The sequence below is a fragment of the Pseudonaja textilis genome, chromosome 12 (genome assembly GCF_049901715.1).
Source record: "Pseudonaja textilis isolate UNSWEBS1 chromosome 12, rPseTex1.2, whole genome shotgun sequence".
In the NCBI taxonomy this organism is placed as follows: domain Eukaryota; kingdom Metazoa; phylum Chordata; class Lepidosauria; order Squamata; family Elapidae; genus Pseudonaja; species Pseudonaja textilis.
The window spans coordinates 17,588,586-17,614,599 of NC_142001.1; the positions used below are offsets into that span (position 1 = coordinate 17,588,586).

General features: G+C 47.1%; 2 protein-coding genes across 4 annotated transcripts in view; both read left to right on the plus strand.

The window, feature by feature from the left end:
* Window positions 1–2,007, plus strand: part of RNF128 (ring finger protein 128) — a 42,334-nt gene extending 40,327 nt beyond the window's left edge. For both annotated transcript variants that reach the window (XM_087941149.1, XM_026702877.2), the window contains exon 7: window positions 542–2,007. In XM_087941149.1, the coding sequence (XP_087797275.1) occupies window positions 542–657 (116 nt within the window). In that variant the 3' untranslated portion in view covers window positions 658–2,007. The remainder of the gene's footprint in view (window positions 1–541) is intronic.
* A 1,656-nt stretch (window positions 2,008–3,663) lies between these two features.
* TBC1D8B (TBC1 domain family member 8B) overlaps window positions 3,664–26,014 on the plus strand; it is a 33,183-nt gene continuing 10,832 nt past the window's right edge. For both annotated transcript variants that reach the window (XM_087941150.1, XM_087941151.1), the window contains exons 1-13: window positions 3,664–3,828; window positions 12,369–12,479; window positions 13,980–14,098; window positions 15,875–16,100; window positions 17,245–17,485; window positions 17,997–18,204; window positions 19,095–19,262; window positions 20,227–20,376; window positions 21,167–21,317; window positions 21,902–22,116; window positions 23,193–23,310; window positions 23,872–24,157; window positions 25,015–25,144. In XM_087941150.1, coding sequence (XP_087797276.1) covers window positions 3,693–3,828; window positions 12,369–12,479; window positions 13,980–14,098; window positions 15,875–16,100; window positions 17,245–17,485; window positions 17,997–18,204; window positions 19,095–19,262; window positions 20,227–20,376; window positions 21,167–21,317; window positions 21,902–22,116; window positions 23,193–23,310; window positions 23,872–24,157; window positions 25,015–25,144 — 2,259 coding nt within the window. In that variant the 5' untranslated portion in view covers window positions 3,664–3,692. The remainder of the gene's footprint in view (window positions 3,829–12,368; window positions 12,480–13,979; window positions 14,099–15,874; window positions 16,101–17,244; window positions 17,486–17,996; window positions 18,205–19,094; window positions 19,263–20,226; window positions 20,377–21,166; window positions 21,318–21,901; window positions 22,117–23,192; window positions 23,311–23,871; window positions 24,158–25,014; window positions 25,145–26,014) is intronic.

Here is a 26,014-nt window from a genome sequence, read left to right on the forward strand (position 1 = left end):
CCCTAAATTTAGAGAAGAGATTGGACTCCCATCTGTCAGAAAGGGTGTGGGGTCTCCATGGCATGCTCCATATCTCAAGGTCTCCCTGTAGCTCGGGGGTGACAAACTCGACTTCCTCGCGGCCGCATCAGGGCTGTGTTGGACCTTGGGGGTGAGGGGGCGTGGTCAGGGTGGGCGTGGCCAGCATGACATCACTTGTATCAGGGGCACCTGTGATAGCCCAAGTGCTCTGCCAGCCAAAACAGGCTCCCAAGCTCTGTTTATTGCCAGGACAGCCTCCTGCAACCCTCCACCAGCAAAAACAGAGCTCGGGAGGGCGCTGTCGAGCTGTTTCCGCTGGCAGAGGCATCGTGGGCCGGTCCACTGCTATTTCCAGGGTGACCCCGCTGGCCAGATCTAAGCAACCCATGGGCCAGATCCAGGCCCCCAGGCCTTGAGTTTGACCCCCCTGCTGTAGCTCGTACAAGAAATGTGACGGGCTGTGAGCAGATAGCCAACTATCTCCTCCTCCTCCTCTTTCTCCTCCCTCCTTTCTCCAAAGGTGACCACCTCCATCTTGTCAACGCTTCGCAGATGCCCGAAGTGGACACGCTTCCCCATCTTGACAATCCGGGCTTCGAAGGGGACGAAACCCAAGAGCAGCCGGTGAAATCCTAGGTGCTGTTTGGCGCAAGACTGCAGATCTCTCAAGACAAACCAGCATCCCAGACCGACGTAGCAGCAACGTCCCCCTTCGATCACCCTCCCGTGCCCCCCACCCCCCGAGATAAAATACACAATTTTAAGATTGCAAGTGTCTGGAGTGGCCTTGCTCATTCACTTTCTTTCCTGAATTAGTCTTCCTTTTAGTATTACTGATTCTTCTGCTTCTGGCTCCATCCAGGAAAAAGCATCAAACATCCTGCGAACAAGACATCCGAGCATTCTCACTTTTTCCTACAGTAGAACTTCAGCCATTCATCCTACAGAAGCATTAACCCATCAGGAAAAATACACACATACACACCAATCTTCAAATTAAGTTTAAATTAATCGAGTTAGCTTTGTTAAAAATTCTTTTAAAGCTTTCGGGTGTCGAAACCACCGGGGCCAAGCCTGCATGCTGCTTTTCAGCCCCGGTTTTGAATCCACTTGGCTTTTAATGTAATTTATTGAGAGGTTTCCCTTTTCTTGGTCTGTTGCAAATTCCCTCTTGCCGCGTCGTTAAAATTGCCAAGCAATTCAGCTTTCAATCTGGACCGGTAAAAAGACACTGGGGATATATTTCTTTCCCACCTTCTTCGCTGATTTATAGAGCAAATTTTAACACTCTGGGCATTGTAAAAATGTTCCAGGGAACAGAATGCAACTTATTTTGTATTGGGGTGGTGATGGCGGAAAGCTGCATAAAATTTGCCCTGTGATTTTTGTTTGTTGTTGTTGTTGCAATCTTAACAAGCTGTCACACAGGCCCAATGAATGGTCCAATTTTTAGTTAGTGCTGCTCTTAACTTTGTCAAGAGGCTTAACTAGGCCTTGCTCGAAGGGATTATTTTGTTGTTGTTGCTGCTACTCCAAAGAAAACAGCTAAGTAAAGATACCCAAAGAGTACTGTAAATATTCAGAATAGGCAGCGCGTGGACATGGCTAAACTGGAAATCGATGAATGGGTGAACTTTTAAAATTATTTTTTCTAACGTGTAAGAAGGGAATAAGGGGAACACAAGGGTGCCTTTGCCTAGGGCTCAAAAACCTCACCCACCAAAGTGAATTACTATATATTTAATAATGCACTTTATCTCACGTTCTGTGTTTCCGTTCTCTGATTGCAAGTCTAGACCAAGTGGACTTGAGGAGCAGCGATAATCGGTTTTGAAACTTTTTTTTTCCACCTTGATTCCAATAGGAAAAATCAGTACGCCTTTTTCTCCCCTTTTTTGCATAGTGTTCAATGAAGTTGTAAATACTTGATTTCTACTGAATTACTTTGAATACAAAATGTAAATAAAGCTCTACTACGCCTGTTTAGGATGTTCTCCTTTTTTTTTTAATGATGACGATGATAACAACAATAATTATTATTTCACAAACTGACTACCTAGAACGCCATAACCGAGTTGCTAAAATCACTCACTGGAAGCTGCCAAAAAGTTTGGATTTCGGTATAGTAACAGCTACTGGGAACATCAGAAGGTTCTGGAGAGTGAAAAAGTCAAGTTCTTGTGGGACTTCAGAATTCAGACTGACAGGCACTTGGCCCACAACACGCCTGACATAACAATAGTTGAAAAGAAAAAGGTTTGGTTCATTGACGTTGCAATGCACGAATTGAAGACGCACGAATTGATGCACGAATTGAAGACGCGCAGCAAGAAATTGAAAGCCCCCCCTCCAATCTCTTCTAAAGAGGCATGATGGTTGACTTTGGGGAGCTGGTTGGGGAATTGTGGGAATTGAAGACCCCCTCCCACCTTCAAAGATGCATGCATGCTGGGAAATTCTGGGAACTAAAGCCCCCCCTCCCCCTTTAAAACCCCATGCACGCTGGGGAATTCTGGGAATTGAAGACCCCCTCTCCCCCTTTATTTTTTTATATAAAAAATTATTGATTTTTAAAAACAAACATAAACAAAACATAAAACATCTTTTTTGAAAGCAGCTTAATCCCGGGTTACATCTCTTCGTACAGACACAAATTCAAATTCATATTGAAGACCCCCCTCCCACCTTTAAAGCCCCATGCATGCGGGTTGATTTTGGGGAACCGAAGGCCACCTGTTTTAAAAGTGGAGCATGCATGCTGGGGAATTCTGGGATTTGGAGTGGGGGGGCCCCTCCTCTAAAGAGTTATGCTGGCTAAATTTTGAGAGTTGAAGCCCCCCCTCCCACCTTTAAAGGGCATGCATGCTGGGGAATTTGGGGAGATGAAGTTCCCTCCCCCCCCCTTTAAAAACCCCATGCATGCTGGGGAATTCTGGGAATTGAAACCCCCTCCTCTTCTAAAGAGGCATGATGGCTGACTTTGGGGAGGTGAAACCCACCCTCTTTCAAAGGGCATGCTGGCTAGGGAATTCTGGGAATTGAAGACACCCCTCCCACCTTTAAAAGCCCATGCATGCTGGGGAATTCTGGGAATTGAAGAGCCCCCCTCCCACCTTTAAAGGAGCATGCATGTGGGGAATTCTGGGAGCTAAAGCCCCCCTCCCTTTAAAGAGCCATATGCTGGCTAAATTTTGGGAGCTGAAGCCCCCGTACCCCTTTCAAAGGGCATGAATGCTGGGGATTCTGGGAGATGAAGTCCCCCCACCTTTAAAGCTGTATGCATGCTAGCTGACTTTTGGGAATCGAAGCCCACCCCTCTCTCCTTTAAAACCCCATGCATGCTGGGGGATTCTGGGAGATGAAGCTTTCCCCCCCCCTCAACCCCCAACTCCCCTCCCCAAAGCCCCCTCCGAGCAGCTGAGACTCCCAGGCGCCTCCTCCTCCTCCTCCCGCCTGTCCATCTTCTCCCAGGCCCCGCCCCTCCCGACCACCCGCGCGGGGCACGCCGGGGCTCGTAGTGCGTCCCTCCGCTCGGGAGGCGCCGGAAGCAGCGGCGGCGGCGGCGGGACTCCCTTTCCCGGCGGGCGCCGCGGGAGGGGCGGTCCGAGGAGGCGCCGGGCCCGGGCCCCGCCCCGTCCAGCTGAGCCCGGGCCCGGGTGGCGGCGGCGGCGATGTGGCTGAAGCCCGAGGAGGTGCTGCTGAAGAGCGCGCTGCGGCTCTGGGTGCAGGAGCGATGCAACCGCTTCTTCGTGCTGCAGCGGCGGCGCGGATACGGCCAGGAGGGCGGCGGCGGGGGCGGGCTGGCCGGTAAGCGCGCGCCGCTGGCTCGGAGCGGGGGGTCCCTCCCCCACTGCCCTCCCCTCCTTCCCCCCCGTCCCCAGAATCCTCCTGCCGTCCCTGCCAGGTGGGGCAGGAGGACGAGGGTCCGGCTTTGCATTGTCCTTCCTCCCCCCTCTCCTCCCCTGTCATGCCAGGTGGGCCGGGAGGGTGAGGGGGTCCCAGCTCCAGGGGTCCAGCTTGGGAATCTTCCTGCCAGCCCTGCCAGGTGGGGCAGGAGGACGAGGTCCGGCTTTGCATTGTCCTTCCTCCCTCCTTTCTCTCCCCCTCCCCAGTGGTGTCCTTCTGCTGGCTCTGCCAGGTGGGCCAAAAGACGGGGGAGTTTCCTCAGCTCAGGGAGTCTAGCTTTGCATTATCCTTCCCTCTCCCCCCCCTCCCCAATGGTATCTTCCTGCCAAGAGGCCGAGGGTCCGGCTTTGCATTGTCCTTCTTCCCTCCTCTCCCCCCACCCATGTCATCCTTCTGCCTGCCCTGCCAGGTGGGCTGGAAGGGTGAGGGGGGTCCTCAGCTCGCATGGCGGCTGGAGGGCTGCCTCCCCTCCACCTCCTGACAGCCCTGCCAGGTAGGCCAAGAGGGAGCAGCTGAGCTTGAGAAGGAGTGGGATGGGGGGGGGGGGGCTGGCATCTGTTCTCAAGCCCCCAATCCACCCTCCCCTCCTTGCAAGAGGGTCCTTTTCCTGGACCCGCTAAAAGAAATCAGTCTAAAAAGTGTGACTGCCTAACAAGGACAGGTGGGTAGGTTGGATGGGTGGGTAGATGGGCAGGTGGCTCAGCCAGGTGGAGGCAGCTTAAGGCTTGGAGACCCCTCCCCACCCGACCCCAGGAGGGCAAAAAAGTTGGGAAAAGTCCCGTTCCCCCCACAGCCCTCCATTCAAGACGCTGGTCAGAGAGTCAAACTGATGGTGAATCTGCTGGGATTTTAGGTCAAAATTATCCAGAAAATTCTCTTCTCTCCTTGCCCCAAAAGAGTCCATAAAATAATTTGAATTTTTATTAAACTTTTTCACATTTAAAAAACAACACATATAAAAACAACACGTATACGATCTTCGCAGTGATGGGACATCCACTTTTCCATTTAAATCAATGTATACATATTGACATCGTTTTTTTATTCCCACAGTCTAACCCAGGGGCTGGCAACCTTAAACACTCAAAGAGCCACAAAGGTCCTAACCGGAAGGCCCCCCCCAATTAATTTCTGGAGCCGACCGGAAGTCCGGTTCCCCCACCATAGAGTTGTCTCCTAGCACAGCATCCTTTTTCCTCTACCTGCCCTCTCACTTGTGGAGCCGACCTGCAACAGGGAGCCATAGCAGAGGGATAATAAAAGAGCCACATGCGGCTCCAGAGCTGTAGGTTGCTGACCCTTGGTCTAACCGATTGTCCCATTTTCCCCACACCATATAGTATTCCATGTCTTCTCTATCTTGCAATTCTAGTGTGAGTTGGACCCTTTCTGCACAGTCCCATTATTTTCTTGATTACCATACTATCTGCGGGGATGCTAGCTACTTTCCAACTTTGTGTGTCGGTTATTCTTGCCGCTGTTTAGTACGTGTATTTTGATATATTTAATTTCTGGTTTTAAAAGCTTTTATTTCCAAGCTTGCAGCGCCGATCCTTCTCCTTCTCCCCATCGCCCCAACGAGCGTGCGCCTCTCTTGTTGACAGCAGCCACAATGGGGGAGGGAACCTCGGACAGCCGCCTCACCCCAACCTCCCGGCCTCTCTGGCTACTGATAGACTTGCCCTGAACAGGGAGGCTTGGATTAGACCCATGGGACAGCAAGGGGGAACTTGGGACAGGTGGTCCAAACTTTTGGAAGATAATAATTCACTTGGGGAAGGGGCAGTCTACCTGGAAAGCGGCCACAGGGTTTTAAGGGCAGGGCGGGAGGACTGAATTTTGGGAAGAAAACATCCCAGCTGGAGGCTCTGGAGATGCTTGCAAATTAGGGGTAAAAAGGGATGGATGAATAGATGGAAGGAAGGATGGAAGAAAATGGAGGGAAGAAGGAAGGAAGGAAGGAAGGAAGGAAGGAAGGAAGGAAGGAAGGAAGGAAGGAAGGAAATGGATGGAGGAATGGATGGAAGAAAGGAAGGAAATGGACAGAGGGAGGGAGGAGGAGGGGGAGGGAGGAAGGAAATGGACGGAGGAAGGAAGGAGGGAAGGAAATGGACAGGGAGAGGGAGGGAGGGAGGGAGGAAGGAAATGGAGGGAGGGAGGGAGGAGGAGGGGGATGGATGGATGGAAGGAAGGAAAGGGGGAGGAAGGAAGGTGTTGTGCCCTGCTTGGCAGGTGATGTAGAAGGATGAACCGGATTGCATACAAACATAGTAGAACGCATCAAGAAGAGGTACACAGTCTTCCAACCTTGCTGTTCCTTCTAAAAAAATAATAATAATAAAAAATTCCACAAATTCAGTTCAGCTCCTGGTAATTTCATGGTTTGTAGTTTTCAAGGTGGCCACACATAAATAGTTTGTTTCCTCTTAGCTCCTTCTGAGGGTTCTTCCATTTCCCAGTTGAACTTCTAGCCTACAGCCTGCAGGTGTATTTCCCATTCACGAAATCCAATCCAAGTTCAGCCAAGGTTGCCAGATGTTGCCCAGTGGTTACAGGACTCCAAAAATTGCTGCAGTTCTGAACAGGACAGAAACGGAAGTCTCTATCTACAGAGTCCTTCAGTGAAGAACGGGTTACGTTTGCTTAAAGGTCAATGACATCCACATTTCGCCTCCATTTCTCGTTCTGCGGTATTTTGGAAGCCACCATTCCCAGGTGTTCTGTGAAAGGATGCTTCCTTGCTTGATGCCCTAGGTAATATGTCAACATCAGAAGAGGGAAAACCAAGGAATCTCCCATCTCTTCCGACGGACAGGTCCTTCCCAACCACACGCCACCATCTCAAGAAGTTAAGCAGGCTTGGTTGAATGCAAGATCACCAGGGAAAAAAAATTCACAGGAGTCAGAGAAATAGACCAAGTCCTTGAGGAAGAAGAAAACCAATGGAGAAGCTCTCGAGTTGACTGGTGAGGAAAGCTACTTGGGTGGCTCACCACGAAGCAGGCGGAGATCCAACAATCTCCTTTCGTCTTTGAAGCCTTGACCATCTCTCTCTCCCTCTCTCAGCAGGCTACTAAAGCAAGGTATATTTTGCAAGCCTGAGCAAGATGCAGAATTGACCAATTGCTTCTCATAAGTCAGATAAAGTCCCAAAGGTGCTTTTTTTTTTTTCAGGAGGCAATTGGACTTTCTGGCTTTTTTCTTTTGAAGACGTTTCGCTTCTCCTCCAAGAAGCTTCTTTAGCTCTAGCCAGATGGTTGGGGAATGGAAGGATTTATATTCCTTGCAGACAGACCTGGTCATTTGCATCCTTTTAGAGGGTCGCTGAGGCCACTTGGAGGTTTGCCTGTGTCCTCAGAGTCACCTGAGTGGTGCGAATGGTTCATCTAGTCTCCGACTTGTTCTCAGAATCCATTCCTACTCCCACACCGTTCCAAGGCTGTCCATCCCAAACTGCAAAGCTGAAAGTCTGTAGAGATTCCCTGTCATCCAGGTTGTCCCGAAGGTGCTTTTTCTTTTTTCAGGACTTCCTTGTTTTTTTTTTGAAGAGGGCTTCTCCTCCAAGAAAGTTTCTTCAGCTCTGACAGGATGGTAGAGAGAACAGTCAGAGCTGAAGAAGCTTCTTGGAAGAGAAGTGAAACCTCTTCAAAAGAAAAAAAAAAAAAACAAGTTCAGTTACTTCCTGACAAAACAACAACAACCATGACCTAAATGACTGAGAATCTCTACATAAAGTCGGATAAAGCTGACAGAATTTGGCTTGATGGAATAGAAGCTTTCTAATGCCTCACATACGTTCTTGGTTTTTCCTTTCCTGCCACTGTTTTGGAGGTTTTGCAAAGTAAACACACCTTCCCCGACCTTTGAAATATGAATGGCCTTGGCTCTTCCAAAGCCAGGTTCCTAACCGTTTGCTGTTCGTTCCAGAGGACACTTCGCCAAAGGAGGAGGGAAAACCAATTTAGCTAAGGTTGCTGCTTTTGAGTCACAGGTTTTTTTCTTTATGACTAATACTGCAGATTTAACAAACCTCTCTCCAGCCAGTGATAAGTCAGCGGCGATCGTATTTCCCTGCAGGCTCTCTTCTTCCATAATTCATGTCCTGCAAGATGCAAAGGTATTCATGTTGGCTTTTTTTTTATGACATATATTTCATCTCGTCCTTCCTATGTTCCGTTTTCCTTTGAAAAGTATCTGGAAGAGGAGACAAGAAAACAATTCTGTTAATCTGGGGCAAAATAAGAATCTTTAGACTCAGTTTTTATCCGTTTTACTTTTCGGTAACTTGCGTTTCCCAAGCTGAAGTATCGTTTTTAATATTGCAGGAGGAGACAGCGATAAACCCCTGTGACTAAATTGATATTTACAGTCGAAACGTGACGTTAGATATTTATTCTCCGAGGACTTTCATATCCTTTCCTCCCCCGGATCATAATTTATTTACCATTAGACATATAGCCGGATTTTATTTGTATAAGCTCCAGGCTATGTATATATAATGCTTCCGTTTATTTCCCTACCCAACATCCACCCTGTAAATTTAACAGATGACCGAGTTGGAAGGGACCTTCGAGGTCATCTAGGCCAGCGGTCGCCAACCGGTGGGCCGTGAGAAAATTTTGGTGGGCCACAGAGAAATCTCACGCCCAGAGCAGCCCCCCAAAAGCAATTAATCCAGGCTGTGCCGCCCACATGGCCTGCGGAAACCCTCCCCATCCACTCACTCCTTACCCAGCAAACATGTCTGTTAAGTTGCTATTTTTCCTTTTTCTGACCATCATCTGTTCTGCTGTTGCCGGGAGATTTAGATTAGCTAGGAAGCAGGACATGGTTGGATTTCTTGCTTTCTGGCTAGTCTTTAGATCTTCGGCTCTGCTTTTAAGCACAGCCGAACCTCCCTTAGGACTGAAGGTTCTGTTATTCAGCGCAGACTCACGGCAATCCAATTTAAGAGACTCAGCTAGCCGATGGCAGATTGATAGATGACTGAATGATTCTGTGAGCAACTCAATCTGCCTGCCTGCTTTGCCTGATCTTGGATAAAAGTTGCTTTTTAATAAAAAAAAAAAAAAAAATTCAATATTTACATACATGGTGTGTTGTGAGTTAATTTTGTGAGTTTGCTTGCAAGCAAATTTTATGTGACAGACTGAGGTAGCCAATGGCAGATAGATAGATCTCTGAATGAATCTGTGATCCTGTGAGCAACTCAAACTGCCTGCCTGCTTTGCCTGATTTTGGGTAAAAGTTGATCTTTTTTAATCAAAAAAAAAAATCAATATTGATATAAATATTTATAATATTTACATACAAGCCATGCCCAGCCAGTCACATGGCCACCAAGCCACACCCACAAATTAGGCCACGCCCACAGAACCAGTTAGTGGTCCCCGGGATTTAAAATTATGAGTTTGGTGGTTCCTGGGGTCCAAAAGGTTGGCAACCCCTGATCTAGTCCAACCTCCCCACCCCCCACCCCCGTCCAAGCAGGAGACCCTAGACCAGTGATGGCTAATCTTTTTCATCTCCCGTGCTGAAAATTGTGTGCATGCTTGCATGCGCTCACTTGTGCGCCAACACCCAGAAGGCAATGTGTGCACCCTCCTCCACCTGTGCATGCATGCAAGACCCTCCCCCGTGCATGTGTGCCAGATACCTGACAATCAGCTGTTGGGCCGGTGGCTCTGCATGGCACTTTGGGGGTGCGTGCCGTAGGTTCGCCTCGTTTTACGACCTGGCTGGCCTCAGTTGTTAAGTGAATCGCTGCAGGAACCCAGATGTTAAGTGAATCTGGCTTTGCCCCTTGACTCTGCTTGTCAGAAGGTCACAAAAGGGGATCGGGTGTCGCTGCAACCGTCAGAAATGCGAGTCAGCTGCACAGCGTCTTGAGTTTCGATCACATGATCATGGGAATGGTGCAGTGGTCATAAGTGTGGAAAACAATTATAAGTCACTTTTTCCCCGTACTTGTTGTGGTCCGCCAACAGCCTGCAGAGATGGCAGCAGAGTCAGACAATAGGGAGGAACATGGGCCAGTCCGTGAGTCTGGGGAGGACTCAGACGAGGGCCCTGCGTCTGACGCAGAGATGGGGCCAGGGCCATCTAGGGCCATGTGCAGACTCTGGAGCCTCCAGAATCTGACAGCAGCGAGGCAGAGGAACAAGGGGAGCCTGTTCCCAGTGCGCACATGCACAGAGCTGCCCGAAGGCAAGAACAGTTAAGACAAAAGGGGCAACTCAGGAGTAAGGCTTGGAGGTGATTGGCCCTCCCATAAGACATAAAGAAGCAGCAAAGGGACAGGAGCCTTTGCAGGAAGCAACTTTGTTCACTCTGTTCGGATTAAACCTTGAAGCTCTATGTGGACTTTGTACCTTGGTCGTTTTTTTTCCAGTTAATTTGGCACTTTAGTTGTTGGCAGCCATTCAAAGGAGAGAAGGGTGGGTGCTTATCTCGAGGAACTGTTTGGGACTCATTACAGGCTGGGAATGCACATAATTCCCAGCATTGAAATAAAAAGAGTTGTTTGGACTAAGTGCGTGCTTAATTATGGTCTCAGAAAGTATTGTAATTTCAATACTACTGTATTATATGGTCACTAAGAGAGTTGTTAAATTGAGGACCACCTGTATAGTTTAATTTGGTTTTGCCACAGATCTATTCTCCCTGCGAATTTTAGGCATGTGCCAGAGAAAACGATATTCATTTCTTTATTAGGTTTTTAGCGTGATGTGCATCGGTTCTTTGAACTAAGCCAGTATCTGCCTGGCTCCAAAATTTCCAAAGACTTTTTAAAAAAATTGCTATTTGCTTTTCTTAACCACTGATTCACTCCCTCCTCCTGGGTGTGTATTTGCAAAGCCTTTTTACAAGACCGGTTCTGTCATCTTCCATTTGACTTTGCAAACGCCCAATGAACCGTTAAGCTTAAGTCAACAAATTGTTTTGTGATGCAGAAATAAATGACGGAAGGGATGGGACCTGGATATGAATAGTTAGAAACTCACCAAATCTTATCTGTTTCTTATATTTTTTAAAAAAAAAACTGATTTTTTTTTCTTAGCAATCCCTTTCTGACCAGCCAAATCCCATGGGGAAAGCCACATTCTCTTAACAAGCCTTGACAAACAAGGTGGCAAGAAAAGTCGTAAAACAAGGCGAAACACACTTAACAGATAACAGATAATCAGAGTTGGAAGGGACCTTGTAGGTCATCTAGTCCAACCCCCCGCCCAAGCGGGAGACCCTACACCATTTATGACAAATGGCAGTCCAATGTCTTCTTGAAATTCTCAAGTGATGAAGCTCCCACAACTTCCAAGGGCAAAGCTGTTCCACTGGTTGATTGTTCTCACTGTCAGAAAGTTTCTCCTTATTTCCAGGTTAAATCTCTCCTTGTTCAGTTTCCATCTGTTGTTCCTTGTCTGGCCTTCAAGTGCTTTGGAGAATAGCTTGACCACCACCACCCTCCTCTGTGGCAGCCCCTCAAATATTGGAAGGTGCTCTCCTGTCTCCCCTGGTCCTTCTCTTCCCTAGACTAGCCAGGCCCAGTTCCTGCAACTGTTCGTTGTATGTTTTAGCCTCCAGTCCTCTCATCATCCTGGTTGCTCTTCTCTGCACTCTTTCTAGAGTCTCAGCATCTTTTTTATAGTGTGGTGACCAAAACTGGATGCAGTACTCTAGGTGTTGTCTTACTAAGGCTTTATAGAGTGTATTACCACCTCCCTTGATCTTGATTGTATCCCTCTGTTGAAGCAATTTAGGATTGCATTGGCTTTTTTGGCGGCTGCTGCACACGGCTGGCTCCTATTTAGTTGGTTGTCCACTAAGACTCCAAGATCCCTCTCCCAGTTCCTGCTAGTAAGCAATAAACTTCACCAATGTCTCACTTAACCATGGACCTTTTGCGGCCTCCGTTGTCGTAAGTTTGAGGGACCAGCTGTAAGTTCCAAGGTGGGACAAGATTGCAAGGGGAACAAAAATCCAAATTTTTCCAGCTTTCCCCTCCTTTTCAGTGGTGGGGGTGGAGGGGGGTCCCCTGTGTTCGTCTCCGGTACTTCAGTCACCTAGTTACTATCTTCAAAAAACTATTTATGGAATGCACTTTTGGTTTCCAAGCTGCCGCACTGCTCTTTCAAAACCCCTTCCCTTTCTGTTCGCAACTCTGAAAAAGACCATGGAAATATTTTATGAGTTGACAGGCTATTTGTGAAGCCTGGCGGGCTGGGAATGAACGTAATTCACAGCCGTGGGAATAAAAAGAAGTTTTGCCGGAAGGAAGATTGCCTTTTATGCTTTCTAAGGAATTCTAGGTCAGAACCCCATCCCTGATTCCTTCGCCGCTTGTCCTTCCGGGTCATGGAGTCCCTCGTGTCTCTTCCCATGGGGTGGGGGGGACGCTGTCCTTGAGAAGGGGTCCCTGAACTTTGTCCTTAATCTGGCAGGTCTCCTGGTTGGGACGTTGGACGCCGTCCTGGATTCCACATCGAAAGTGGCCCCTTTCCGTATCTTGCACCAGACTCCGGATTCCCAGATTTACTGGTCTATTGCGTGCGGTAAGTACAAGAAATTATTTCTTTTTCTTTTCTTTTCTTTTTAACAAAAATACTTTCGTTAGGTGTAATGCCAGAAAGTTATGATGAAGGGGACTCTGTACTTAAATGTTACACGTATTGAGAGCAGCGGGAATTGCATTTGCGCACTATTGGAAAAAATGAGAACGTCCCATCGGATGAAAACATAATTTGGAGAATATTAGACTGGGCAGAGATGGATAGATTGACACTGAAAATAATAGATAAAGGAGATAGAGTACTATTCAACGTGGACTGGGTTTTTATTGACGGTTAGAGATAAGAGGTAGAAATTAGATGAAGAAAGACCATTGTTACGTAGTAAGTAAAATATGAATGCTGTTTACAATTATAAGTACGCTAGTATGATTAATATGATTATAAATAAACTAATATAAATATCGTCATAGTTGTTATGTGTATTATTAGCTCGATACCTGTGCTTCGTTACAAAACTATGTGGTCGGGCTTAGTTTTTGGAGAGGAAAATAAAGGCGGGGGAATCTGCCTCTGCCTACCAGCATCCATCGGCATTTGTCTGGCTAGCTTCCTGTCAGTGTGTGAAAGAGTTGAGGGCTGTTTGGAAACTGAAACAGTTATTTGCTGCGTGAGCAAGAAGGAGACAGCAAGGAGCCTGGGCGTGGCTTAGTTCAACTGTTCTGTACTAAAGCTGCTTTGCGCTCTGAAGGTAAAACTGAAACTCCTCTGCTGGTGTTTTGCCTTTGGAACAGATTTCTTTTTAGGTGAGGAGGAGGAGTAGAACTCCTTAGCATAAGAGCGTGTTAATAATAATAATATAGGAAATATTAATGCTCTGATGGCCATTTCAAAAATCCTTTCTTAGTGAGCACCTAGAAGCCAAGAGGAACATACGTGCCAAATGTCAAGTTTGTAGGCTTTGTGGTTCTGGAGATTTTGTGATGATGTGTAAGTGGTATTTCACACACACACACACACACACACACACACACACACACATTACTATCAGTATATCTGTCACTTTCTTCTTTGGTAAAATGAAATGCCTGGACAATACACTGACTTCAAAGTATTCATATATAAATAAATGAAAAACTTGATTTAAAAAAAAAGAAATTCTTTTTTTTTGTTTTCTGATTTATTTACATGCAGTCCTCAACGTACAACATTTCGTTTAGTGACAAACCTCCCCTCCCAAAAAAGGGACTTGTGACCATTTCTCACACTTGTGAATTAACACTTGCAGTGGTTCACTTAACAGGCATGGCAAGAAATGAGGCAAAACTGCCTTAGCAAAAGGTCTAACTTAGCAACATGAATTTGGGGCCCGATTGTGGTCGTATGTCAAGAGCTACCTGTGTTGACATCTCCATTTTATCGTTTTTTGCAAATAACTCAAAGGTGGCAAACTTATTCCGCCCTCCTTCCTGTTTCCCCACCACGACAACAGAAATGAGGGTCAAATATCTTTAATTGAAGTACAGCTTTTTTTTTGTCACTCAGGAACCAGCCGAGAAGAGATAACAGAACACTGGGAATGGTTGGAGCGTAATGTGATGGATACTCTTTCCGTCTTCGACTCCAATGAGGACATCGTAAGCTTTGTGCATGGGAAAATTCAAGTACGTAAAAGCACATCATGGGGCACTTCAGGATGAGATTTTAACAGATTAACAGAGCCAGAAGGGACCTTATAGGTCATCTAGTCCAACCCCCTGCCCAAGCAGGAGACCCTACACCTTTGATGGTGAACCAGGCACGCAGAGCCATTTGTGCCGGCACGTGAGCTGCAGGCAAATTTACCTCACTGCGCATGTGCGCGCCTCACAGCTGATTTTCAGCTGGTTTGAGGCTTTTTTCAGCCTCCCAGAGGCTTGAAAAAAGCCTTTGCAGGCTTTGCAGGCCGAATAATTAGGCCCGTTTCATTACTTTCTGTAATACCGGAAATGACGAAGCGGGCCTATTATTTGGCCTGCAAAGCCTGCAGGGGCTTTCCTCAAGCCTCCAGGGATGAAGCTCCCACAACTTCCAAAGGCAACTTCTATTCCATCGGTTGATTGTTGTCACTGTCAGAAAATTTCTCCTTATTTCCAGGTTGAATCTCTCCCTGATCAGTTTCCATCCATTATTCCTTGTCTTTTTGTATTTTATTCTATCAACTAATAAAATATTAAAATGAGAAAGAGGGAGTAAGTGGTAGATAAACAGTTTAAATCCCTGATGATGCAGTTTGCTGTGCCATTTTGGCACATCCGATCTAGCATCCATTTAAATCCCAAAGCTGCTTTTTTTTCCAGAAGGCAACTGGGCTTCGCGGGGGTGTTTTTCCTTTGAAAACATTTCACTTCTCATCCAAGAAGCTTCTTCCGTTTGTGTTCACTCCCTAAGAATCAAAGAAGCTTCTTGGATGAGAAACAAAACATTTTCCAGGGAGATAAAAAAATCAAGGAAGTCCAGTTGCCTTGTGGAAAAAACAGTCTTTGGGACGATCCTGAACTGAGTGATGGAGCATCTCCACAGGCGTCAGTCTAAATCTCCTAAAACAAGATTGTTTTATTCTCCTAAAACAGGATTGCTTTATTCAGTTTCATTTTTTTTAGCTCAACTGCTCTGATGGTCATTTCAAAAAATTCTTTCTTAGTGAGCACCTAGAAGCCAAGAGGAACATACGTGCCAAATTTCAAGTTTGTAGGCTTTACAGTTCTGGAAATTTTGTGATGATGCATGAGTGGCATTTCGCGTTTATATATATATATAGATAGATTTATTGGGGGGGCGGGGGGGTTCATACAATATGTGCTTAACGAACAGTGTACTAGCTGGGTCAATTCATTTACATCCCAATCTCCTAATTTCTACTTCTGTTGCCCAACCATTGATAAAACAAGTCCCAAGTTTGAAAATAATCTTATGTCTTTTTCTTTTATCTTCAGTGTTAATCTGTCTATTTCTGCACAGTCCAATATTTTCCTAATTATATCTTCTTCCACGGGTGTTTTCCCCCTTTTCCATTGTTGCACAAATACAATTCTTTCCGTCGTTAAAACTGGCCATATCAAATATATATTCTCTTCGTCATATTTTTTTTCTCTGGTATTATGCCTAACAAAAATAGTTCCGGCTTAAAATCTATATGATACCTTAATTTTTTTTTTAACCACGTATGTATTTTCACCCAAAACCTTCTTGCTTTGGGGCATGACCACCACAGGTAGTAGTATGTGCCTGGTTTTTTTTTAGCACATTTCCAACATTCCTACTTCCATGTAGCTTCATAATGGAGACCATGATGGCGATTGAATTTTGGCAAATGGACTTTAATTCCCACACTAGTTAGATTACTTTTGGAAACGATGGGCTCATGTTTATTAGCCTCTTGTCTCCTTTTTGTTTTTCAGGGCTTAATTGCTGAGGAGAGTAAAGGGTCTTTAGTAAGAGAAGAAGATCCAGAGAAGTTCCGTGAAGCCCATCTGAAGTTTGAGAAGTGTTTTGGGTTGGCCGAACAGGAGAAACTCGTGACTTACTACTCATGTAGCTATTGGAGGGGCCGGGTGCCCTGCCAAGGCTGGCTCTATCTGAGCACCAACTTCCTCAGCTTTTACTCGTTCCTGCTGGGAGCCGAGAGTAAGTAAGATCACTCACTGAGGCATGGTTTTATTTATTTTATTCAAGCAATATGGCCGCCCATCTCTTCACAGGACGGTGAGCAGCAGTTAAAAATACAGCCAAGCAAGAATAAAAATACATAATTGGAAGAAAATTAAACCATAGATCAGGGATATCCAACTTTACCCTTTTAAGTCTTGGCTTAAAGTCTGTTAAAGTCTTAATGGCTGGTTGGGGAATTCCGGGAGTTGAAATCCACAAGTCTTAGAGTTGCCAAGAATTTCTCACCCTTCGTATAACTCTACATCAATGGTGTTTGAAGCCACTAGTATACAAGAGTCAAAGCGAACCCTGATGATGTTACCTAGTTTGGTAATGAAACGTCTGCAAGAAAACCGCAAAGCCCAGAATGCACCCAGAACCCCACATCATCTCCTCCTGATTGCTTCAGGTAAAGTCTATATGGTCTCTGGGTAGTGAACCCTGAAAAGCGCAACCCAGATAAACAGTGGTGTGTAGGTCACAGTTAGAAATATTCATCAGTAAAATGAGTTGTTTGCAGAAGTTGTGTGTGCTCCGTCACTGGAGGTGTTCAAGAAGAGATTGGGCTAACTTTTGCTGGAAGGTCCAGGGTCTCCCCAAGGTCAGAGGTGGTATTCAGCAGGTTCTGACCAGTTCTGGAGAACCGGTAGCAGAAATTTTGAGTAGTTGGGAGAACTAGCAAATATCACCTCTGCCTGGAGATTTTACAGTATCCTTTCCCTGCCACGCCCACAGAACCAGTAGTAAAAAAAATTGAATCCCACCACTGCCCAAGGTACTTGTTTTTCCCCCAAGAGGCAAGTGGACTTTCTGGTTTTTCTTTGAAAACGTTTTGCTTCTCACCCAAGAAGCTTTCTTCAGCTCTGAGAGAAGCTGAAGCAGCTTCTGAGAGAACCTGAGGAAGCTTCTGGGATGAGAAGCGAAACCTCTTCAAAGAAAAACCAGAAAGTCCAGTGGCCTCTTGAAAAAAAACAAAGCACCTTTGGGACAACCACGACCTGGATGACTGAGGATCTCTACAGAGAGATACAAAGTCTCCTGCTTTGAGCAAGGGTTGGGTTGGAAGACCTCTAAGGTCCCTCCCAACAACTCCGTTGTTCTCTTATTCTCCCCTCTGCAGTCAAGCTCATAATAGCCTGGGATGAGATCTCCAAACTTGAAAAGACCTCCACTGTGATCCTGACCGAAAGCATCCATGTTTGTGCCCACGGAGAGGACCATTACTTCTCCATGTTTTTGCACCTGGGTGAGACCTTCCTCCTCATGGAACAGCTGGCTCTCTACGCCGTCCGGAGACTCTTCGACAAGGAGGGGTTCGAAGCTGACCCGGTCCTCTGCGATCCCTTGCAAATCACTAAGAGGTCAGTTGTCAGGATTCCGGCAGTTGGTAAAACACAAAAAAACAGAAGAGAGAGAGAGAGAGAGAGCGCAATTTCCCACAGAAAACACCAGGAACCACAAAACATGGGTAGGCATAGCCGGTGGCCATTGAGTTGGCCATGCCCACCCAGGTTTTGTGGCTCCCGGTGTTTCCTTTTCTGTGGGATACGGGTCCAAGTGGCACTTGGGGTATTTAAGGTTGCCAACTCCTGTCCTAACTTGTCAGCTGCAGTGATTCACTTAACAACAGTGGCAAGAAAGGTCGTAAAGTGAGGCAAAACTCACTGAACAACGGTCTCGCTTAGCAACAGAAACATTGGGCTCAAAACGTGTTAAGTCGAGGCCCACCCGTACCTAATTTTGCAAATCGGAACGCCAATTTTCCAAACTGGGGTGAAAGAACTACGAAGGCGTTTCGGTCATCGGAAATGACGGTCATGCCGTCAAGGAGAGACGTTGTTCAGAGGCCTTCTTCTCTCTTGGGGCCCGTAGAGGACTGGAGAACCGGGCCCATAGCGAGCAGTTCAACGCCTTCTTCAGGCTGCCCAGCGAGGAGACGTTGCGGGAGGTCCACGAGTGTTTCCTGTGGGTGCCCTTCAGCCACTACCACGCCCTGGGGAAGATGTGCCTCTCGGAGAACTACGTCTGTTTCGCCAGTCAAGATGGCTGCCTGTGCTGTGTCATCCTCCCCACGAGAGAGGTGAGCGGAGAAGAAGCTCCCTGCAAACATCCGAGCCAAACCTTGGAGCTGGCTTTTCCTGGCAAGAGATGGTGAAGGAGGAAGGAAAAAGGAAGGAAGGGAGGGAGGGAGGGAGGGAGGAAAAGGGGAAGAGGGGAAGAGGAAGGGAGGAAGGAAAAGGGAGGGAGGAAAGGGAGGGAGGAAAAGGGAGGGAGGAAAGAAGGAAGAGGGAAGCAGGGAGGGAGGAAAAGGGAGGGAGGGAGGGAGGCAGAGGAAGGGAGGGAGGAAAAGGGAGAGAAGGAAGGAAGGAAAGAGGGAGGGAGGAAAATGGAGAGAAGAAAGGAAGGAAGGAAAGAGGGAGGGAGGAAGAGGGAGGGAGGAAGAGGAAGGGAAGCAGGAAAAGGGAGAGAAAGGAAGGAAGGAAAGAAGGAGAGAAGGAAGAAAAGGGAGGGAGGGAGGAAAAGGGAGAGAAGAAAGGAAGGAAAGAGGGAGGGAAGGAGGAAAAGGGAGGGAGGAAGAGGAAGGGAGGGAGGAAGAGGGAGGGAGGGAGGAAAAGGGAAACAGAGGAAGGAAAAGGGGAGGGAAGATGAAAGGAAAAAAGGATGGAGGGGGAGGAACAGTGGGAGGAAAAGGGAGGAAGGAAGGAAGAGGGGGAGGCAGGGAGGTAGGAAAGGAAGGAAGTGGATGAAGGGAGGCAGGAAAAGGGGAGAGAGGAAAAGGAAGGAAGGAAGGAAGGAAGGAAAGAAAGAAAGGCCAGTTTTCAAAGTTTAGACATGGCTACCCAGCCAGCAGAGCCTGAAAGGATGGGGCCATTCGAGATGCATCCATTTGTCCATTAAGAGTTTGTAGGTTCTCGGTCTAGTGGCCACCTGAGAGGGTGACCGTAGTCTCTTCCTTCCCAACGCCCGCAGATCACTTCAGTTGAGGTCGCTGACCGCGCCTGCAAGGCCATCACTGTCGCTACTAAAGGATCGCGGACTTTCCGTTTCTCGGAAGTGAGGGATTTTGAAGCTCTGGTGGAAAAGCTCAGGACCAGGTGCAGTGCGGCACCAAGCCCCCAACATAGCGTGAGTGCGGAGGTAAGGGGGTTCGCAACCCTAAGTTCTATACCTGCAACAAATTTGGGTTTGTGTGTGTGTGTGTGTTGTATAGGTAACCTTTGGAAGGACGGAAGGCTGGGTCAACCTGGAACCGGTCAGGATCAAACTACTGGCAGTGGGCAGAGTTAGTGTGCAATACTGCATTCTAGGAACAGGAAGGGAAGGGAAGGAAGGGAAGGAAGGAAGGGAAGGGAAGGGAGGAAGGAAGGCAGGAAGGAAGGAAGGAAGGAAGGAAGGAAGGAAGGAAGGAAGGAAGGAAGGAAGGAAGGAGGGAAGGAAGGAATAGCATTTACATTTATATACTGCTTCACAATGCTTTTACAGCCCTCTCTAAGTGGTTTATAGAGTCAGCCTATTGACCCCAACAATCTGGGTCCTCATTTTACTCACTTTGGAAGAATGGAAGGCTGAGTCAACTTGAGCTGGTCAGGATCAATCTCCTTGCAGTGGGCAGAGTTAGTGTACAATAATGCATTCTAACTGGGAAGGAAGGAAGGAAGGAAGGAAGGAATAGTATTTACATTTATATACTACTTCACAGTGCTTTACAACCCTCTCTCTAAGCGGTTTATGGAGTCAGCCTCTTGCCCCCAACAATCTGGCTCCTCACCCACCTTGGAAGGACGGAAGGCTGAGTCAACCCTGAGCCTGGTGAGAATTGAACTGCCCAATTGCAGTCAGCCGGCAGACAGTGGAAGTACTGCCCTCTAACCACTGCGCCCCCATGGCTCATATAATGACTTCTCTTAGAGGCTGACCAGTTTTTTGAAGAAATGAGGGGAGGGGGAAGCACTGTAAAATGCAAAAAGGGAGCCCACCCTCCCTTGTGCGCCCAGGCCTGCCCTTCTGCAGGATTTTAATCCTTAGTTGTTTGGATTTACGCCCCGCTTTTCTTCTCTCTAACAAAGTTCTACACCTTCGCTTCCTCCAATGCCTCTCACAGGCCAGGGTTAGCTCAGAGACCACCACCGTCTGGGAGGACTTCGAGGGGCAGCCGATGGCCAGCCACAAAGGCAGCAGCACCACGGTTAGCACAGAAGCCCTGATGACCGTCTTTCACCCTCAGGATGCGGAGAACCTGGATTCAAAGATGGTAAGAAGGGATCCTGGTTACTCATCAACAGCAAGATCTCTTGTCCCGAATATGCTTTTTTCTTTTTTTCCCCAAGAGGCCACTGGACTTTCTAGTTTTTCTTTGAAGAGGTTTCGCTTCTCATCTGAGAAGCTTCTTCCGCTTCTCTCAGAAGCGTCGTCAGCTTCTCTCAGAGCAGAGGAAGCTTCTCGGATGAGAAGCGAAACCTCTTCAAAGAAAAACCAGAAAGTCCAGTGGCCTCTTGAAAAAAAAAAGCACTTTTGGGGCAACCATGACCTGATGATGATGGAGAATCTCTAAAGACATCAAGACCTGTTGTGACATCTCACTTTCCTTGTGCTTTGCTGAGTTTTTCCTTTTGATACGGAGCGGCAAAACTCAAGATTTGGCAAAACTCACAGTAGAGTACAGCAGAGTAGAACAACAGAACAGAACAGAATAGAATAATTTTTTTTGTCACTTGAACATACATTAATCTGCATACATTAAAATGAAATTTTTTCCCATGCACTTCTCACTTAACAAATGTCTTGCTTAGCATCGGGCTTAATTATGGTCGTAAGCCTGTGTTTAATCTTGCCAGTAACATTTTGTCTGCAGCCATCTTTTTTTTTTTTTAATTCCGGGATAGAGCCTCTTAATTTTGCATTCTTCTGTCTCTCTCTTTCTCTGTTTAAAATAAAAAAAAAAAATTCTCATTGAATTTTAACCTTAATATAACCCCGTTGATGGCATTCCCGGTGTTTTGTGATCGTTCTCAAGCGGCCTCTTGATCACCTTGTTCCATTAGTTAAAAGAAAAAATGAAAGAGCAATCCTGGAACATCCTTTTCATAGAGTGCGGACGGGGCGTGAGTATGTTTCAGACGAGGAAAACCCGGGACTTGGTTCTCCGAGGAATCCCTGAAGTCTTAAGAGGAGAACTTTGGCTTCTGTTCTCAGGTATGGTCCATATTTGGAATAATGAGGTAGATCACTCCCTTTATATACTGCCTTCCTCGGTGGAGTGGTGCAGTGGCTTAGAGGTAGAGCTCTCGCCTCACAGTCAGGAGGCTGTGAGTTCAATTCTAATTAGAGGAAGATATTTTCCTCTCTGAGCACAATATATCTGCTGAACAAAACTCTGTACTGGTGACAGGAAGGCATCCGGCCAGTAAACACACTGCTAGCTCCATTCAGTTACCCAAACTCCACCCCACAAGGGATTATGGAGGTCGTTAAAAGAAGATGATGATATACATAAATAGTCCCCAAGTAGACTTGAAGGAACATCTCCAGATGATCCTTCCCATCAGGTCGCATACAGTCAACATTGAGTGGGTGGGGGGAGTCCATTCTCCTTCGGGTCCAGCTCAATTCACAGCTGGCTGTGGAATTCTGGGAGTTGAAGTCCACAAGTCTTAAAGTTGCCAAGTTTGGAGACCTCCCTCTCCGTCCAATCGATGCAAAGCTGGGGCATTTGAGATGCATTGACCACAGCCTTGTTCTTGTTCCTGTGTGCAATTGACATCCCTCCCCCCGTCCAGGTGCCGTCAATGACATGGCAAGCCATCCCGGCTACTACTCGGAGCTGGTAGAAAAATCTTTTGGGACCTGCACCCTGGAGACGGACGAAATCGAGCGGGACCTGCGGCGCTCGCTGCCCGAGCACCCCGCCTTCCAGAGCGACACGGGCATTTCGGCCCTCCGGAGAGTCCTCACCGCCTACGCCTACCGGAACCCCAAGATCGGCTACTGCCAGGTAGGCTACACCTCCGGTTTCCAACTTGGCTCCCGTTGTCCAAGTCAGTGGTTGCCAATCAGTAGGCTGGGGACTACTGGTAGTCCACGAGAAAATTTTGGTGGTCCGCAGAGAAATGTCACCCCAAAGCAATTAATCCAGGCTGCGCGGGAACACAAGGCTGTTCTACCCACATGACCTGCGGGAACACAAGACTTGCGTCACTTGCATTGCGAACAACATGAGGTAGTGAGGGGAGGGGGGAAGGGCGGAGGGGGGGAACTTGGCCCACGCACCCCACACACCTGGCCTGGCCACCGGGCTCCTTCTTTCCACTTCTTTCTGCTTCTGTTTTTGGTTGCACACAAGGAAAGCAGCAAAAGTCTTTCTTTCTCTCCCCCAAACTCCGCTAGAAAGGAGACTTTGGAACCCTGCAAGGCCTCATGAGCCAAGAGGCTGCGCAGCAAAGACTCATTTCTGGTGGAGTTTGGGGGAGAGAAAGAAAGACTTCTGCGGCTTCTGCTGCTTTCCTTGCATGCAACCAAAAGTTTCTCTCTCTCTCTCCCCTCTCTCTTTCTCTTCTCTTCTCTCTTTTTCTCCTCTCTTTCTTCTCTCTCTTTTCTCTTTCTCCTCTCTCTCTTTCTCCTCTCTTTCTTCTCTCTCTCTGCTCTCTCCTTTCTCTCTTTCTCCTCTTTCTCTTTCTCCTCATTTTCTTCTCTCTCTTTCTCCTCTCTTCTCTTTCGCTTTTTCTCTGCTCTCTCTTTTCTTTTTCTTTTTCTCCTCTTTCTCTCTCTCTCTCTCTCTCTCCCCTCTCTCTCTCACAAACACCCACCATTGATTACATGATGGCATTTCAAGGGCTCAGCAACAAAGTCACATTTATGGCTGTTTGCATAACCAGATAAAAATATTGCTCAGCGTAACAAATGGGGATTTGTTAAATATGCTCTTGCCCAGGTGTCTTCATAAACACTGCAGCCGCCCTGCGGTGGCCGTAATCATTGATGCACGAATATCATGTCAGCGAGGGGACGCTGAAAGGACAGAAGGCCAAACGAAGAATAATAATAATAATTAACATCCATGTTGGTTTAAAGGCCATGAATATACTGACGTCGGTGCTGCTCCTTTACGCCAAAGAAGAGGAAGCCTTTTGGCTGCTGGTGGCTGTCTGCGAGCGGATGCTGCCCGACTATTTCAACCGCCGAATCATCGGTACCGTTTTCATTGGGTTTCACCGTGACGGTCGCTTTCATGAGGGGTGGTAGCAGAGACAGAATAGAACAGAGCAGGAAGGGATCTCAGTCGCCGAAAAAACGGTCGTTGAGGGAGGACCACCTGTGGAGTGTTATTTTGCCTACCACATACATTTCTGTTTACAACTGTTGTATATAAACCACTGTTAAATTGTCTCTGTGCCTTGTGTTTTGCTCCTGGGTTGTCTGAATAGTAGACACGCTGCAAACTCTCTGACAGATTTGTTCCTTCAGTGGCTAGATAAAAGCGGTAGAAAATAGAGGCAAAAAGATTACTAAGATGTAGAAGTAAATGATGAAAGATTATTATTATAAACAAAGGTTATTATTACAATGATTAATACTGTTAGAATTATGATTACTATGATACCATTTTACTATGTGGTGTAAGCAAATTGACTCAGACAATACACTGTATATTAAGCACTTAATGTATATTCAAGAAGAGATAAAACAAAATTTATATATATGTATAAGTTCGCCTTTGCTCCTACGAGATTAAACCATCCGTCTCTTTCAGGCGCCTTGGTCGACCAGGCCGTGTTTGAGGACCTGATCCGCGAATATTTACCTCAGCTGACGGAGCACACGACCGACATGACTTTCTTCTCCTCCGTCTCCCTCTCCTGGTTCCTCACCCTCTTTGTCAGCGTGCTGCCCATCGAGAGCGCCGTCAACACGGTCGATTGCTTTTTCTACGATGGGATCAAGGCCATCTTGCAGCTGGGCCTGGCCGTGCTGGACTACAACCTGGAGAAGTTGCTGGCGTGTAAGGATGACGCGGAAGCAGTCACCGTGCTCAGCAGGTGCTGGCGAGGGCTGGTTGTGGGTTGGTTGTGGTCATGTTTTGGGTTCGGGGCTAAGGGGTTGGGCTACCTGTTGTGCAATGGCATGGGTGTGTTTGTTTGTTTGTCTGTTTTCCACTTTTATTATTTTTAGAAGGCAGTGAGACTATCTAACACATCTTCCTGCTCCTCTTTTCCTCACAACAACAACCCTGTGAGGTAGGAAACAGAGGCCCAAAGCCACCTTGCCGGCTTTCATGCAGAAAGCGGGACTAGAAGTCCCAGTCGCCTGGTGATTGGCCCAAAGTCACCCAGCCAGGTTTATGCCTGAGGAGGGACTAGAACTCCCAGTCTCCTGGTGATTGGCTCAAACTCATCCAGCTGGCTTTCATTCATGAGGCAAGACTAGAATTCCCAGACTCCTGATGATTGGCTCAAAGTCATTCAGTGGGTTTTCATGCCTGAGGCAGGACTAGAACTCTTGTCTCCTGGTGATTGGTTTAAAATCACTCAGTGGGTTTTTATGCCTAAGGTGGGACTAGAACTCCCAGTCTCTTGGTGATTGGTTCAAAGTCATCCAACTGGCTTTCATGCATGAGGCAGGACTAGAACTCTCAGTCTCCTGGTGATTGGCTCAAAGTCACCCAGCTGACTTTCATGCTTAAGGTAGAACTAGAACTTCCAGTCTCCTGGTGATCGGCCCAAAGTCATCCAACTGGCTTTCACATCCAAGATAGAACTACAATTCACCCTCTCCCATTTTCTTAGCCTAGTGCCCTAGCCACTTGTCCAAACTGCCCCATAAATATGTATGTGCCCAGAGGAAGTTAATGTGTGCAAGGGAACGCATTCACACCACCCTTTTTCCTCGAATCAAGGTTTTTTGAGAGCGTGACCAACAAGGACAGTCCGTTGCCTCCAGCGGTTCAACAGGCCTCTGGGGTGAACGAAAACAGAAGCCCCCACCCCAAAGTGGACATCACAGACCTAATTCGAGAGTCCAACGAGGTTTGTTTAACCCTTTCACCTCCCGCCTTTGTCTTAGAAGAAGAGAATCGATGCTTGGCCTTGAGCATCCTCTTGAAGGCCTTCGTTCCAAAAAAGTGGGGGGAAAGGGAATACGAAGGAATATATTTCCCTGAGTTCATCAGGATGGTCGCTGTGACCATCTGCATTTTGCTTCAAAGGGTTGTGGAAGTCAGGAGCTGCAGCCTTGAAGCCACTGGATCAGTCTCAGAGGTTTCGTTTAGTTTATTGTCATTGCACCTCATACGAATCAAACACCGTCTTCAGTGCACATCATGACCATGAAAATAAACACAAACACACATCCTTCACATTCTATACAATTAAACTGAAAACCCCTGATATTGCATTCATATTACACTATGCAGTAGAATTCAATAGAGTTGCTGCCCTGGGATAGAAGCTGTTTTTCAGCCTATTTGTTCTTGTTTTTATTACTGTCCTGTACCATCTGCCAGATGGTAATAGTTCAAAAAAAAATGTCCAAGATGAGATGGATCTTTGAGAATGTTTTGAACTTTCTTAAGGCAGCGGGAGCTATAAAGCTCTTCCAAAGAGGGGAGAGGGCAACCCATGATCCTCTGGGCAATGACCTTAACCCTCTGGAGTGCTTTCCTATCTGCCCCTGTGCAATTGGCAAACCATACAGAGGTGGAGTAAGTAAAGATACTCTCTCTGGTGCACCAGTAGATGGTCACTAACAGTTTTTCATTCATTGTTGTTTCCTGAGAAGCCTCAGGTCATATAATCTCTGCTGGGCCCTTTTGACCAGGGCTGCAATGTGGGCACCCCAAGTCAGGTCCTCTTTTAGGGTAACCCCCAGAAACTTAAAACTGGCCACTTGCTCCCCTC